The 17,788-nt window shown below is 45.1% G+C and overlaps 1 protein-coding gene across 5 annotated transcripts in view; it reads right to left on the bottom strand.

The window, feature by feature from the left end:
- JHY (junctional cadherin complex regulator) overlaps positions 1-17,788 on the bottom strand; it is a 105,374-nt gene that overhangs the window by 16,610 nt on the left and 70,976 nt on the right. For all 5 annotated transcript variants that reach the window (XM_084868431.1, XM_084868427.1, XM_084868429.1 and 2 more), the window contains exon 4: positions 6,772-7,424. In XM_084868431.1, the coding sequence (XP_084724557.1) occupies positions 6,772-7,424 (653 nt within the window). The remainder of the gene's footprint in view (positions 1-6,771; positions 7,425-17,788) is intronic.

A 17,788-nucleotide genomic window follows, 5' to 3' on the forward strand; every position in this document is an offset into this window, starting at 1 on the left:
TCTTTAGATTAATCTAGCTTTTATTTATAACTTTCATTTATTGCACTTTAAAAAGAAAAAAAAAACACACCATTTTGAAAAGTCAAAGAATTTTCCACTCCAAAATACCTAATAATGCTGGATTAAATAAAACAAGTAGTTGAATTAGTATGAAAAGCAGGGAATCTTCAAAGACAACTCAAACAAAAACAAAACCCTAAAAGTAAAGCAGATTTTGCATAAACTGAAGCTATTAGTCCAAAACGTCTCCTGAGTTTTAACGTTTGACACGAGCTGGACATGGGAGACCATGGCCCCCTGTGCGGCGGGGAATCAGGTCGGAGATGCCTGTATGAAGCTGCAACCCTCAAAGAGCTGCATCCTCAACGCAGAGGCGGCGTGCTGAGAAGCTCATTGGCCAGCCATGACAAACAACAGGGCAAGCCTACCTGTCTCGGTCTAGGCTCTGAATTGGAAAAAAAAAAAATTCTGTGAATTTCCATGGGAAAATATTTAGGTTAAATTTTACTTTATATAATCATGGCAACTTAACACAAAGAAATTAACATAAAAATGATCCTGGAATCAGGGTGCCTCTGTAGTAATGGGGGAAACAAATAAAAAAGTTCTCTGGAGGAATACAATGTCACCCCAGGGTGCCTAGCAGTCTACAGACAAGATAGCTGAACATAAGCTGACAATCCCAAATCCTAGAATAGATGAGGATATATTCTACCAAGTATGAGAGTTAGCAGACAAATATGCACACACACAAAGCAGTAGAATATTTCTAAGAACTTCAGATAATAGAATGTTAGATAACATTCATAAAGTAAGCATGTTTAAAATCATTAAAGATATGAAAGAAGAAATCAAAACTCTGAGAAATATATTTGGAAAAAAAGAACAGGAAGGTTCTAATCAGAACCACATAAAGATTCTCGACAGAAAAATACCCTCATTAAAATGTATAACTCAATGGGTACATTCATGAGAATTAACCCAGCTGAGAGCTACTGCACTGCAAAACTCATCAGAGGAAACTTCTCAGAAAGAAGCACAGAGAGATAACAGCTGAAAAATAAAGAGTTAAAAAAGATGCACAGTCTAGAATAAAAGAATCTAATATACATGTATTTGGTGTTTCCAGAGGAAAAATAAAGCAAATATGGAAGACATAATATTCAAAGGGAAAACTGGTGGTAATTTTTCAAAATTTATAAAAGAGATGAATCCTCATATTTAGGGATCATAGAAGAATAACAATTAGGATTTAAAGTTTCATACCTAGATAATTCACTGTGAAACTTCAGAATACTAAAAGCAAAGGAGAGACCTTAAAACAAACAAGAGGAAAACAAACAGATTATAAACAAAATGAATAATTATATTGATAAAAGACTTTTAAAAGAACACAAACTAGGAGAGAGAAAAATAATGTTTTTGAAGAGGTTAATTCTCTATCAGGTTAAACTATACTATAAGATGAAGGATAAAGTGATGCAGGTAAGTTTACCAGCGCTGGAGCTGATTCCAGCAGGTCATAAAGGCAAGCAGTTCACCGAAAGGCTGAGGAACCTCGGGGCTTTAGCAGGGCTGACTCATAGTACCTGCTGCCGCAATAGCTGAAAGCATTTCCCCAAACCTGAAGACTGCTTGTCTTACTGCCTGCTGCCAGACAGCTGAGGGCAGTTCCCCCAATCTGATCATCTACCTTTCATATGTATATCTGCTTTGCTATAGGGCAAATGGGTTAATATAAAGCAAGGGGTCCAGAGACTCAGAGAACTCATCCTGGCTCCCCAAAAATGCCTCCCAAATTCATATTTCATGTCTAGTCTCTTTATTCATTTACTCAAAGCCCCTTCTCCAGATTCCCGAACCCTTCTAGAGGCAGATAACACTCCAGCATACCAGTGACACAATACTTGCTGAAAGAACCTCTAGAGAATCCACTTCAGGAAAAAAGAATAAAATAGAAGGAAGAATATGAGGCAAAACCATCAATGCCCGGTGGGCATGACTCAGTGGTTGAGCATTGACCTATGAACCAGGAGGTCATAGTTCCATTCCCGGTCAGGGCACCTGCCTGGTTTGTGGGCTTGATTCCTAGTAGGAGGCATGCAGGAAGCAGCTGGTCCATGATTCTCTCTCATCATTGATGTTTCTCTGTCTCTCTCCCTGAAATCCATATATATATATATATATATATATATATATATATATATATATATATATCTCCACATTAATTAACAATTAGTTAAATGTAAACCATCTTTTACTTGAGGGGACCCAAGATGGTAGTGGAGTAGATGGAAGCTACAGTTACCTCCTCCCAGGATCAAACTGGGATTACAACTAAAATACAGAGCAATCAATCTAAATAACCAATGGATATGAGCTGAATAGAAGTCTTACAACAAAGGATTTGCAGACGATGCCACATCAAAACTGGTAGGAAGGGTGGAGAAGTGCAAAGAACTGGCCCTGTTCCTACAGGTGATGGCTCAGAGTCTGGAAGGATATCTCAGCTGCAAAAGTTTCCCCTCAGGAAAGTGAGGTCTCAACCCAATGCAAGGCTCCCCAGCCCAGAGCATCAGAGCCATGAAGAAGCGTCCACATAACATCTAGTGTGAAAAGCAGTGGGGTTTCTGTCTGCCAGAGAGTGACGGAGTCCAGTGAAGATACAGGCACCTTCTGAGAGGGCCAACACACAAAGCTCATTTGCAGCCACTCACCCTGGGCTCCGGGGAAGGGAGGGTGGAGCAGAATCAAGCCATGTGAGGAGAGACTGGGGTTTGGGGCTGTTGGGGGGAAGCTGAAGGGAAGGCACCAGGATGCCTGTGCTGAGTCCCTCTCCCCACTGCACACACTGTCTTTCGTGGGCAGAGCAGTCACCTCCACACTGCATCAGCCTGGGGAGAAGCAATAGCCACTACCTGGTGACTCACTGAGAACCTACCTCCTGCAACTCAAGTACTGCCAGAGGCTCTTTCAGTGACCTGGCCAAACAGGAAGCTGCAGGCAGAGGGAGGCAGAGGCAGATCTCAGGGTATGGTAGGCCTTTTGCTGACCTGTCCCCAAGCATGGTGCTGGTGGAAACAGGCCTTGGTCCTTTGCATGCACCCCCAGGCCCAGCAGAGGCAGCCAGATCGTGGATCACTTTGTAGCTCCAACCTGATTGCCCAGGGCCAGTCACAGGCAGTGACTGCCATTGGACTGCATCAGAATTCCTCCCAAGAGGCCCCGGAACCAACACACCCTGTGTTCAGCATCAGACAACATCAGAGCAGGATCCAATTAGGATCACAAGCAGCACATCCACAGGGAAACTGTGGGAGGAACAAGACCCTGCTGAGGCGAAAGCTGCTCTGTGTGGTCAGCATCTGCACAGCACTTGTACACTGTGGTCGGGATAGATCCTCACAGTCAGCCAGCCTGAGGGTCAACTCCATGCCTTAATGGGCCAATAGCAATCAACACTCAGCTGCAGCAGAAGGTCCCACATAACCACACAAGGATTATTCATGGAGCACCCAGCACAGGTGACCAAGGAGACTGTGCCACTGCATCCCACAGGACACATACTACATAAGGCCCATGTTACCAAGACTGGTAGCAATAGTAGACCTACCTCATACATAGAAACAAACACAAAGAGGCAGCCAAAATGGGGAGACAAAGCAGCAGGCCCCAGATGAAAAAAATAGGATAAATCTCCAGGAAAAAAGCTAAATGAAAGAAATGAAGGGAAACATTTATCAGAAATAGAGTTCAAAACAATGGTTATAAGAATGCTCAAGGAACTTACCACAGTATGAAAGAGGGCATGAAACCATAAAAAAAGAACCAGTCAGGAATGAAGAACACAGTAGAAAAAATAAACAGTAGGTTGGATGAAGCAGAGGATCTAATCAGTGATTTGGAAAACAAAGTGGAAGAAAACCCCTAAGCAGAACAGCAAAATGAATTAAATAAAATGAAGATAGATTAAGGGACCTTGGAAAAACAGAAAGTGTTACATCATCCTCTTCATGGGAGTACAGGAAGAAGAGAGAGAGGAAGGGACTGAGAACTTATTTGTAGAAATATAACCGAAAACTTCCCAAACTTGTTGAAGGAAAAAGATATACAACCCAGGAAGTGTAAAGGGTCTCACACAATATGACCCCAAAGAGGCCCACACCAAGACACATCATAATAAAAATGTCAAAGATTAAAGACAAAGAGAGAATCTTAAAAGCTGCAAGAGAAAGACAGTCAGTTACCTATAAGGGAGCTCCCATAAGGCTATCAGCTGATCTCTCAATGGAAACAGAAGGAACTGGCATAAAATATTCAAAGTGATAAAAAGCAAGAACCTACAACAAAGACTACTTTTACTCAGCAAGACTATCATTTAAAATTGACGAAGAAATGAGCCTCCCAGACAAAAACAGCTAAAGGAGTTTGTTACCACCAAACAGTATTACAGGAAATGTTAAAGAGCCTTCTTTAATAATGATGATAATAAAAATGAGGAGGATGAGAAGTAGGATGACAATGATGAGAAGGACAAAGAGTATGAGGAAGAAAAGAAAAAGAAACAGACTACAGTTAAAAGAATAAAATGGCAATAAATATGTACTTATCAATATTCATTTTAAATGCAAATTGGTCCTAGCCTGTATGGCTCTGTGGAAGGGTGTTGGTCTGCACACTAAAGGGCCCCAGGTTCAATTCTGGTCAAGGGCATGTACCTTGGTTCCAGGTTCGGCCCTGGCCCTGGTCAGGATGTGTGCAGGAGGCAACCAATTGATGTGCTTCTCTCACATTGATATTTCTCTCTATCTTTTCCTCTCTCTTCAGGGCAAACCAGCCACCCCACACCCATGCAGCAGGCCTCTATCTTATCTAACAGAAGAATAATATGCAAATTGACCATCATCCCAACACACAAGATGGCTGCCTCCATGTGGTCAAAGATGGTTGCCCCCATGTGGACACAAGATGACTGCCACAAGATGGCCAGCAGGGGAGGGCAGTTGGGAGGGACCAGGCCTGCAGGGAAGGGCAGTTAGGGGTGATCAGGCTGGCAGAGGAGTGAAGTTAGGGATGACTGGGCCTGCAGGAAAGGGCAGCTGGGAGGGGACCCAGACCTGCATGGGAGAGCAGTTGGGGGGGACCAGGCCTGCAGGGGAGGGGAGATAGGGGTGACCATGCCTGCAGGGGAGGGCAGTTAGGAGTGACCATGCCTGCAAAGGAAGGCAGTTAGGGGTGACCAGGCTGGCAGAGGAGGGCAATTAGGGGCAATCAGGAAGGCAGGCAGGTGAGCAGTAGGTAGCCAGCAGTTCTGGATTGTGAGAGGGATGTTCAACTCCCATTTAGGCCTAATCCTATCGGGATTATGCCTAAATGGGTAGTTGGACATCCCTCAAGGAGAGGGTGCATGCTAGGCTGAGGGACACACACCCCCTGCACAAATTTCTTGCACCAGGCCTCTAGTACAACATAAAGATGCTGTATATAGAATGTACACCTGAAACCTATATAATTTTATTAACGAACTAGAGGTGTGATGCACAAATTCGTGCACGAGTGGGGTCCTTCCGCCTGGCCAGAGATCGGGACTGATCAGGGCCATCTCACTCAGTCCCATTTGGGGCCTCTAGGGGCCAGTGGCCGGGGAGGGACCATGGGAATGACCATGGGAATGCTCCAGGGCTTGTCTGGCCCTGTCTCACCCAGGCCCAATCCACTGGACCATAGCAGCAAGCTAACCTACTGGTTGGAGCATCTGTCCCTGGTGGTCAGTGCATGTCACAGACACTAGTTGGTTGACTGCTCAGTGAGACACTTAACATATTAGGCTTGTATATATAGAAATATCAGTCCAATAAATTCTATAAAAAAAAGAATAAAAACATCACTGACTCTAAATAACAATAAAAGTAAGATTACTTTTGGAGATATAAGGTTTTGGATAATATAACAAAAATATAATGTGTGGCATAAATAGTGACCTGGTAATAATGATCCATTGATATTAAATATATTCTAGAGGAGCTCGCTTCGGCAGCACATATACTAAAATATATTCTAGAGGAGAATGGAAATATTAATTTTACACTAATGTAGTTAAGTAAGGTAAAATAATAGAAAGAGAATATATATTTCCAATAGAAAAATATATATGTGTTTCCCTTTTTCTAGGGAAAAAGTAACAAAAAATATTCTATCAGTTAAAAAAAAAAAAGATGCAAAGAAGGACCAGTCAAAATGGTAGAAATCAATTCAAATATATGAGTATCACAATCAATGTAAGTCGTGAAAGTTGAAATCTACCTACAAACAATAGAACAAAGTGAAACCAAAAGTACATATGACTTGAATAGTTTTACAAACAATTCTGTTAAATCTTCAAGTAATGGAAGAATCCCAAAGAATGCAAAACAGGGGCATATTCCCCAACTCCTTTTATAAGGCTGGTATATCTTCATAATCCACGGGAGATGGGGCCAGTGGCAGATAGGGAAATTCTAAGCCTGGGTCTTTCGTCTTTCTCTCCTTCTCCCCTCCCTCCAAACTCTGGTTTAACTAGAGTGGAGGAGACAGGGAAAAAGAAAAAATACATCAAAAGTGGACTATTTTAGGCAGAAATTGGAGCCAAGGATGTTGTTAGGTAAATTTTTCCTTTCCTCTGACCATGCCATGACCCTTCCACACCCCCCCCCTCACCCCCTCCGCCACTTCCCATCCTTCCGCTCATGTCTTTCTCCTCTAGAAATTCACTTGCGAAAACAGCATTCTTACCATAATATTTCCAAGTTCTTATATCTGGCCTCTGGGTGAGTTGCTTTGGGTTGCTTCTTATTTTCAGTTGCTCTGTTAACATTTACTTTAGAAGCAGACTGAGAGCCTTTGTGACGCAGGGGCACTTGTCTCTTAGTGAGTCCATTAGGGTAGTTCAAGTCCATATGGGCAAGAGTGTTCACGTGTAGCTGCTGGTATGAAATTCTGTCCTCTTCTTGGTCTTTGCGTCCTCTTTTTTTGTTAAAATTCATCACCGAGTGGTAGCCAGGAGCATTTTTGTATAATAACACCTTGTCAAAAGTCTGCTGCGGTGGAGTGAATCTGTGGGCGGCTCCGTGGGGGCCCTGGCCCCTAGGAGCCCCTGAGTGTTGCAAGTCACCGCGGGGGGCAAGCGTGACCGCAGCTGCCTCGTACCTTCTGGACGCCTCCCCAGGCTTGTTCTGAGAGTGTCGTCTGGGAGTGTCTTTCGGGTTCCCCTGACTGAAAACCAGCTCCTCCATCACCGAAGACTTCCGGCCGTGCCTGTGCTTCTGCCGTGTGCGGGCCCTGTGCCCGGCGGCTCTTCTGGAAGGCTGCTGGCCACGGGCGGCTTCAGGGGATGGCCCTCCGGGTTCCTGACTTGATGTCGCACTTTCATATTGAGACCAGTGTTCCTGGTAATGCCAAAAAGATAGTTCTGGTTAATGTGAAGTTAAAAGATTGGCCCTCCATCAGCAGATGATTGGATCCAAAACCTATGGTACATCTACACAATGGAATATTATGCTGCCATAAAAAGAAGAAATTCTCATCATTTACAGCAACCTGGATGGAATTGGAGAACATCATGCTGAGTGAAATAAGCCAGTCAATGAAAGAGAAACACCACATGACCTCACTTATTTATGGATGATAAAGAACATTATAAACGGAAGAACCAAAAGATAGATATAGAGACAGTAAAGACAACAAGCAGACTGTCAAATTACAGCGGGGAGGGTAGGGAGATCTGGGGTAGATAAGAGATCAACTGAAGGACTTGTATACATGCATATAAGTACAACCAATGGCCACAAAACTCTGGGGAGGGAGGGCATGTATGGGGGGCAATGGTATATGTACAAAGATAATAATTTAATAAAAAAATTAAAAATAAAAAAAAATTAAAAAATAAATAAAAGATCGGCCCTCTTCACACAGTTAAATGACTGTTTCATTGGGAGCTGAGACTCGCAGGGAGGTGACCGTGGCGTTGACAGGGGACAGACTACAGAGGCTCTTTCCTGTCTCAGGCCATGAGAGGAGACGGCCGGCGACTCCTCCTGGCGATTTTAGATTATACATTTTCTAGAGAAATAGAGAGTTTAGAATGGATGGACTTTCTACCAAGGATAAGACTTTGACTTAAAATCTTATAAAATGAAATGTTACTAAGTTTGGGTGGGGAGAGAAGCTTTACTTCTAAAGAGCTGCATACAAAGAAAAAGCAAAATATTTAAGTTTATTTATTTATTGTTAATCCTCAACTGGGGATATTTTTCCAGGTGAGGATTAACAAATTTTCGAGCGAGTGGACAGGAATGGGAGACACAGAGAGAAACATTGTTGTGAGAGAGACATATCCAATGGTTGCCTCCCACACGAGTCCTGACGGGGCTGGGGATTGAGCCTGCAGCCAAGGTACATGCGCTTGATCAGAATTCACCTCGGGACCCATTCAGTTTGCAGGCTGATGCTCCAGATCGGGTAGGGCAAGTTTACTTTAACGAATATGAATATTTTAAAAATATTAACCAGAAAGAACATGATTTGCTTTACCAAGCAAGCACAAGTTTAGTATGAAATACACTTCACTTATCATATCTTTTACTCATGCAGTTCAGCAGCTATTGTAGAAATGACCTCTTCACCAAATGGAACAAATTGGATTTTGTCTGCACTCTGATAGGACGTCTGTGAGACCACAAGGGCTGTTTTGCTTCTGTTCCTTAATGTAGCCTGTACGTAGGCAATCAAATGTCTGGGGGAAATATTTCAACTGCACAACAGTCTTCATGCTTTTCAAAGTCTTGTAACAACAAAATGTACTCCTGATATAATAGGTACACTACATACTAAGTCATTTAGAAATATTTTTCAAGGAATAAAGCACTCATTACTTTGTGAAAAATTCGCTGAGCTAAGAAGCCATTGCAAAGAATGATTAACTGCTCACTGGAGACAGTCGGTGGCCATATGCATCCGCATGGCACCTACCTGCGCTCATGCCTCCTTCCTGAACACGCGTGTGAAAGCTTGTTGTCTGAGTCCACAAAATATTCATCCAAATATGCACGTTTCCAGGATCATTTGAGAAAAAAGGCTTAAAGTAAGTAAGTCATGTTTTTGCTTAAAAGGTTTACCCTGCTATGAAGAATGATCAAAGTATTGCAATGAATTCAACTTTTATTTCACTTTCCTGGTATAATTGCTAAGACTCTTCCTATACTTGTATAATATTAGGTGGTATTCTATTTTGAATGAAATCTCATTATAATGATAAGGGGGAGACTAAAACATAGTAGAGAGTTTTACTTCTTATCAGATTTTTAAAGTAAGAATGGCTTATAATTTGAAGTTGAGAGTATGTTCTCTTCGGAATTGGAGATTTCTGGAGGATTGGCCAAATTCTGATTAGCTCCTCTAAACAATTAATTAATTAATTAATTAATTAATTAATTAATTAATTTTTAACCTGTGATGCTCCAAAAAAGGAAACGTCCTTTTCTGTATTCCAGTTAAGACAGGCTGTGGCCCTGGCTGGGTAGTTCAGTTGGTTAGAGGGTTGTCGTGGTACACACAGAGAAAGGTTGTGGGTTCGAGCTCCGTCAGGGCACACACAAGAATCAACCAAGGAATACATCAATAAGTGGAATGACAAACTGATCTCTCACCCCTCTCTCTCAAATAGATGATTTAAAAAGGAAAGACAAGCCCTTCCTCCCAGGCAGTGCCTTGAGCTGCGTGGGAATGTGGGTGAGAAGGCTCTAAAGGTGCCCGCGAGCACCCTTCCTTGCAGTGGATCCGAAAGAAACCGTTGTTTAGTTTCACAGGCGTGTGCATGAAGCACGTGGCTCTTCTTTTCATAGCTGGCATCACTATCCGCGACAGGCAAGAAGACCGTGTGCTGGGATCTATAAACATGTACTGATGCTGATAAGGTCGTTCTTTGTCATACCTGCTCAGTCTTTTAATTGCTAGAGAAATAAGTGACCAGAAACTCTATTTTTGCTGCCATCCAACTGTACTTGCTTTAGTTCTCTTTCCTCATTTCCACCAAAAAAGAAAAAATAAACCTATTAGGAATGTTTTTCCTGGGTACAGACATGAAATCTTGGGTTTAGTGACGCTACACCTTTGCTGACAGTTCAGGTGACAGCAGTGTTCCTCCCAGGGTGCACTGTCAACAGGTCAAGGACTCATCGTTTCACGGAACTTCGTCTCAAGTGTTAAATGTGCTATTCACGTAAATGTAAGTGCCCAGAGGTGGCATTTTAGTCCCCAGGAAGGAAGACACTTATGGGCTTGATGTGATTTCTCTTACTTCCCCGTAGCCTACTTGAGATCTGTGGTTTACCCAGGACTTATTAACCTACAATGGAGGCATCAGGTGTCACACGTTAGGTGGTAAGACCTGCGTTCCCTGAAGTTAATACACGAAGCCATTCTCAGGCCATTTAATCTCCGTCAGCACTGAAATCCTCATTTCATCTGCTCTCGATGGGGTTCTTTTGTTGCCCGCAGGCACAGCCAGCCCATGCTGCATGCACTCAGAGCAACTGCTTAATGGCTGGAGGTTTTCCTGGCACACACAGAGCAGGGTCCTTCGGCTGCACTGTCAGTGCCCGGGCATCCCGGTGCCTAATGCCAGGATGATAATTTCTTGGTGAGACCCGACCTTAGTTAATGTCTGTTCCCACTGGGCCATCTGAGAGAAGTTCCCCCAACCCTGTGAAAGGCGGACCCAGATGTTTCATCTTTCGTGGCTTTGATGTTTGCATGGCACAAGCTGAGCGGAGAATATATGCTCTGATCTCAACCAGGAAGTTCATCATTCAGAACAGGCTGCAATCTAGCTGAGGGGAAGGCCTACAAGTAAGGGTATAAAAAAGAACTACATGGAGGCTGGTAAAAGCGGTAGGAACATGGAACAGGCTGGCCCCACAACCACATATGGTGATTGAAAAATCAGGAGGGGTGTCTTGGATATGGAGGTCCCCACTGAGAAGCGAGGGGTCTTACCCCACACCAGGTCCCCCAGCCTGGGCTCCAGTTCCAGGAAGGGAAGTCCCCATAACTTCTGGCTGTAAAATCAGTGGAGCCCAGCCGGTATGGCTCAGTGATTGAGCACCAACCTATGAAACAGGAGGTCACGGTTTGATTTCCAGTCCGGGCACATGTCCGGGTTGTGAGCTCGATCCCCATTGTTGGGCGTGCAGGAGGCAGCCGATCAATGATTTTCTCTCTCATCATTGATGTTTCTATCTCTCGCTCCCTCTCCCTTCCTCTCTGAAATCAATTAATATATATATATATATATATATATATATATATATATATATATATATATATATATTTTAAATTGCTTAAAATTAATATATTAATATATATAAAAAAAACAAACCAGTTTCAAGGTGGCAGTAGAGATTTTGGCTGAGTGAGGCAGAGGATGCTGGAGTCCCTCTTAAAGGGCCTGCACACGGCCTTATTCTGCCTCACTCCCTCTGAGCTCTGTGCTGGGGAAGCAGCTTGAAAGGCACCGCAGACACCTGGAGGTGGCGTTCTTCCAGACAGAAGTGCTGGCAGAGGCTATTGTTTCTGTGCTGAGTCTCCCCCAGCAGAACCAGCAGGCAGGAGCCATAAACTGAGTCTCCCTCAATGTCTCACACTGTTGACCTTGCCCTTGTGATTCCCTGATACCCCACCCCATCCCCCCTGTAGGCCCACCAAAACCACCTCCAGTGGCTTTTTCATACAAACAGCCTGTATCGGCTCATGTGTGGACTTTTCCTAAACCATCTCTAAGGTTCACGCACCCAAAACAAGTAGGTCCTGGCTTCTAGGTGGCCCCATACATCTTGTTAAGTGGCCCCAGGTCCAGCACTAGCAGCAGCCAGCCTTCGCTCACAGCTTGGCTTGGCCTCTCCTGAGCACCTCCATGCCCAGCACAAGTAGCAGCCATCTGCACATCACACTGTGGCTCATGCTGGGTGGCTTACCTTGGCCTGCACCTCCCAGGAGCCAATGTACCTGGTGGACAGCTTCAGACTATGCCAAAGCACTACACAACCACTTCCCAAGCAACACATTCAAGGGGAGGTGTCACCAGACATAGAACTCAACTGAAGCAAGTCCTCCTATGTGGGGTGAGGCCTGCACAGCTGATCCTTAATTGTGGTCTCACTAGGCCTCAAAACCAATAGGCCTGGAGGTAAACACCTCCTACTGGTGTGCCAACAGCAATCAACGCTCCACTACAACAGGATGGTGCACACAGCTCACAGAGAGGTCATACCTGGAGTGCCCAGTCTGAGTGACTGGGGAGGCTGTGCCACTGGACTTCACAAGACACCTACTACATTAGGCCACTCTACCAAGACCAGGAGATATAGCACCTCTACCTAAAACAAAGAAGCAAACACAGGAGGCAGCCAAAATGAGGAGACAAAGAAACCTGTCCCAAATGAAAGAACAGAACTCCAGAAAAAGAAATAAACAAAATGGGAAGCCTTGAGTAGATGCGGAGTTCAAAACACTGGTTATAAGGATGCTCAGTGAACTTATAGTAAGAGTAAATGAACTTAGTGAGAACTTCAACAAAGATAAAAAACATGGAAATGGAGACAGAAAATATAAAAAAGAATTAGTCAGAAAAAAAGAGTACAATAACTGAAATGAAGACTATATTACTCCATAGAGTAGATGGAGCAGAAGATGAAATCAGTGATTGGAAGATAAGAAAGCAGAAAACACCTAATCAGAACAGCATAAAGGAAAAAATAATCCAAAAAAACAAGGATAGTTTTATAAGCCTTTGGGATAACTTTGAGCATCATGGGAGTGCAGAAGAGAAGAGAAGAGAAGAGAAGAGAAGAGTAGGGGAAGAGGAAGAGAGAGAAAGAGAAAGAGAAAGAGAAAGAGAAAGAGAGAGAAATTGAAAACATATTTGAAAAAATAATGATGGAAAACTTCTCACACCTGGTAAAGAAAAAGACACACATGCCCAGGAAGGGCAGAGTGTCCAAAACAAGATGAACCTTAAAAAGTCCACATCATAATTAAAATGCCAAGGGTTAAAGACAGAGAGAATCTTAAAAGCAGCAAGAAAACAGCAGATTGTTACTGACAAAGGAGATCCCATAAAGACCCAGCTGATTTCTCAACAGAAACTCTGCAGGCCACAAGAGATTAACAAGAAATATTCAAAGTAATGTAAAGCAAGAATCTACTGTACACCCAAGAATACTGCACCCTGTAAAGCTATCATTTAGAATCAAAGGCCAGATAAAGAACTTCCGATACAAGAAAAAGCTAAAGAAGTTAATCACTACTAAGACAGTATTAAAAGAAATGTTAAATGGTTTTCTTTAAGAAGAAGAAAAAAAAGATTAAAATCCTATCTAATAAAAGAGTAACATGCAAATTAACCATCACCCTGCTATACCCACAAGCCACGCCCACCATCCAATCAGGAGTGAGTATGCAAATTAACCAACCAAGATGGCTGCAGCCATGGAGCAAGCAGGAGGCTTGGGTTTCCACAGCAATGGAGGAAGCCAAGCTTTCCGCCTGCCTTGGTGGGCCCAGGCTTCAAAGTTTCAATTATAGAAGATAAATAAATCCCAACAAAAATGGAAGTAGCAATGGAACTGGAGAGAGCAGAAGGCTTGAGTTGCCCCTGGTGATGGAGGATGCCAAATTTCTGCAGCCTTGGCCTGCGTTGGCCTCAGCTCAAGGCTACAACGTTTCAATTATAGAAGATAAATAAATACCAGATACCAGTGCCTCTACTTGGGTCACCAGGGGGTGTGGCTGGCCTGCAAACCACCACAGGCCCCTTGCCCAGGCTGCCCCACGCCCCAAGAGAACCCCCACCCTGATCTGGGACACCCTTCAGGGCAAACCAGCTGACCCCCACCCATCCACCAGGCCTCTATCCTATCTAATAAAAGAGTAATATGCAAATTGACCACCACTCCAACACACAAGATGGCTGCCCCCATGTGGACACAAGATGGCTGTCACAACATGGCCAGCAGGGAAAAATAGTTGGGAAGGACCTGGCCTGCAAGGGAGGGCAGTTTTGGGCAATCAGGCCAGCAGGGGAGGGCAGTTGGGGGTGACCAGGCAGGCAGAGGAGGGAAGTTGGGTGTGATCAGGCCTACAGAGGAGTGCAGTTAAGGGCAAACAGGCTGGCAGGGGAGCAGTTAGGCATCAATCAGGCTGTCATAGGAGTGGTTAGGGGGGTGATCAGGCTGGCAGGCAGAAGTGGTTAGGGCAATCAGGAAGGCAGGCAGGTGAGCAGTTGGGAGCCAGCAGTCCTGGACTGTGAGTAGGATGTTCAAATGCCCATTTAGGCCCAACCAGGATTGGCCTAAACAGGCAGTCAGACATCCCTCGAGGAGTCCCAGATTGGAGAGGGTGCAGGCTGAGCTGAGGGACACCCCTCCCCCTGTGCATGAATTTCATGGACCGGACCTCTAGTATGAATAATAAAATGGCAATAAATACATAGTTATCAACATTTACTTGAAATTCAAGTAGCTTAAATGCCCAATTAAAAGATATACAAGAATTGAATGGATAACAAAACAACACCCATACATATGTTGTCTATAAGAGATCCACTTCAGATTGAAAGACACACATAGAATGAAAATCAAGGGATGAAAGAAGATATTTCATGGAAATGGGAATGAAAAATTTTTAAAAAGCTGGGGAAGCAACACATATCAGAAAAGTAGACTTTAAAACAAGATATTATAACAAAAGATAAAGAAAGTTCCAGCAAATCCACTTCTGGGTATGTATCTGAAAAACAAAACAAAACAACCCAAAACAACCCAGAACACTAAATTAAAAAGACATCCATATGTTTATTTATAATAGTCAAGATATGGAAGCAACCTAAGTGTCCATCATAGATGAATGGGTAAAGAAGTTGTTCATTATATACAATGGACTATAATTCATCCATAAAAAATAATATCTTGCTATCTGCATGGATAGACTAGAGGGCATTGTGCTGAGTGAAATAAATCAGACAGATAAAAATAAATACCATATGATTTTACTTATATGTGAAATCTAAAAAAACAAAATAAACAAACATGCAAAACAGGAACAGACTCATAGATACAGATAACATTTTGATGGATGTCAGGTGAAAGAGGGCATTGGGGTGGGGGGTGTCAAAAAGGAGAAGGGATTAAGAAGTATCGGTTAATAGTTACAAGATACTCATAGGTATATGTAAAGTACAGTGTAAGGAATCCTATATAATAAAGAGGCAATATGCAAATTGACTGTCAAACCATCACATAAGATGTCTGCCCCCATGTGGTCACAAGATGGCTGCCACAAGTCGGCCAGCAGGGAAGGGCAGTTGTGGGTGATCCGGCCAGTGGGGGAGGGCAGTTAGGGGTGACTGAACCTTCAGGGGAGGGCAGATAGGGGAGACCAGGCCTGCAGAGGAGGGCAGTTGGGGGCAAATCAGGCTGGCAGGGGAGTAGTTAGGGGGTGATCAGGCAGGCAGGCAGAAGCAGTTAGGGGCAATCAGGCAGGCAGGCAGGCTAGCAGTTGGGAGCCAGCAGTCCCAGATTGTGAAAGAAACACGCCCCCCCCACTCTAGTGTAGTTGATAATATTGTAAAAACTATGTGTGGCATCAGATGGAGACTAGGTTTATTGAAGTAATTACTAGGTTGTACACCTGAAAATAATATAATATTGTGTGCCAAGTGTAATTTGAGACAGCATGGAGGGACCTGAAGAGTATTATGCTAAGCAAAATAAGCCAGTCAGAGAAGATCTCAATTATATGCAAAATCTAATGAACAAAATGAACTGATGGACAAAATAGATGCAGGGACATAGAAGCATGGAACACTTCCCTAATCTGGTGAAGAAAAAAGACTTTCAGAGGGAAGGCAGGGTTTGGGGTGGGGGTTGGAAGAGATTGACTGAAGAACATAAATGCCTATGTGCATAACCCACGGTGCAGTGAAGGTCCAAGGAAATGATGGTGGTGGGGCAGGAGCAGGGTGGAGGGGGTCAGTGGCCAAAAAAAAATTTAATATTTTCAACAATAAATATAAATTTTTTTAAATCAATCTTTATTGTTCATATTGTTACAAAGGTTCCTCATTTCTTCCCCCCTCCACCAGGTTCCCACCCCACCCTCCGCCCCCTCCCCTTCCCCCATTGTCCTCATCCATAGGTGCAGTTTATGTTCAGTCTCTACCTCCCTCCCTTTCCCCGACAGTAAATCCCTTTTCAGATATTAAATCAGTTACTTAGCATTTTCTCATATTAATAATACCACCACATGCCCAATGATACATTTCACACAAAAGACATTTCCAAATAGGTCAACCAGCCTCATCCAGGCCCCACCCAAGGCACTCACAGATCAACACCCCAGTGCTATACTAATTCAACACATCCAGATCTAAGCCTTCATCACTTGATTCAGCAGACCCTCAAGTTCCCACAAAAGTTTCCAGCCATGTCTGAGAGGCAGCCGTGGGGCAGGGGCAGGCGAGGAGCGAGCTGTTCCGGGCCTGGCTGCTCCGGGTCTGGCCTCTGTTGCTCTGGGTCGTTCCACAACCAGCTGCTCCGGGTCTGGTCACCGCCGCTCCCGACCTAGTTGCTCTGGACCTGGCTGCTGCTGCTCCGGGCCTGGCCGCACACGACCCGGCTGCTCTGGGCCCGGCTGCTCCAGGCCCGGCCGCTCCGGGCCTGGCCGCTCCCAGCCTGGCAGCTGCTGCTCCTGGCCTGGCCGCACCTGACCTGGCTGCTCCGGGCCTGGCCGTTCCCAGCCTGGCAGCCGCTGCTCCAGGCCTGGCCGCTCCCAGCCTGGCAGCCGCTGCTCCGGGCCTGGCCGAACCAGACCCGGCTGCTCCGGGCCTGGCCGCTCCCAGCCTGGCAGCCGCTGCTCCGGGCCTGGCCGCACCAGACCTGGCTGCTCTGGCCCGGCTGCCCCGGGCCCGGCCGCTCCGAATCTGGCTGCTCCCAGCCTGGATGCTCCGGGCCTGGCTACTGCTGTTCTGGGCCTGGCTTCTCTGGGCCCGGCCACTCCGGGTCTGGGTGTTCCTGGACTGGCCACCCTGGGCTTGGCTGCCTCCGCCTCAGGCCTGGCTGCCACTGCCCCAGGTCTGGCTGCTCCAGTGCTGGCTGTTGTTGCTCTGGGGCCTGGCCGTTGCTGCTCCGGGCCCGGTTGGCACTGCCTTCTGCCTGGGCACTCTAGGCCTGGCCGCCGCTGTTCCAACATTCTGTCCTTTTTTTTTTTTAAACGCATTTATGTTGCAATGTTGGCTGGTGAGTTGAGTTCTGACTTAGTCTTTGATTTTTCAAGATCTTCTTTGTATTCTTTCTTAAGTTATTTTACTATCTTTTGCTCTCCCTTGATTTCTTCACATTGAGAACTTCTTTGGTTTCTTCCTTCTTGTCCTGGGAGCTCAGCAGGTTGGCCTGTGGCATCCCTTTGTTCTCCGCGGGCTCCCGCGCTGCTCCAGCCTGTTGCCTGGGTTGGCGCCGCCCAGGAAGCAGCCCCCGGCCTTGGCTCCGTTGCCCGCGCTCAGAGGTCGAAGGCTCAGGGGCACCCCCCCCCCCTGGGGGCCCCGTCACCCGGCTCCCTGTCGGCGCCCAGCTGGCTGGTGTCCGGCAGGGGCTCCTGCTCCCTGTCGCATTCCTCCAGTCTGGAGCTTTTTTTTTTCCTCCTTCCCGCTAGGGGAGTCTAGGATCAGAGTCAACAGACTGTCCTCTGCGTGCAGTGCGCA

The sequence above is a fragment of the Pipistrellus hanaki genome, assembly GCF_964339955.1.
Source record: "Pipistrellus hanaki genome assembly, chromosome: 19".
NCBI lineage: Eukaryota > Metazoa > Chordata > Mammalia > Chiroptera > Vespertilionidae > Pipistrellus > Pipistrellus hanaki.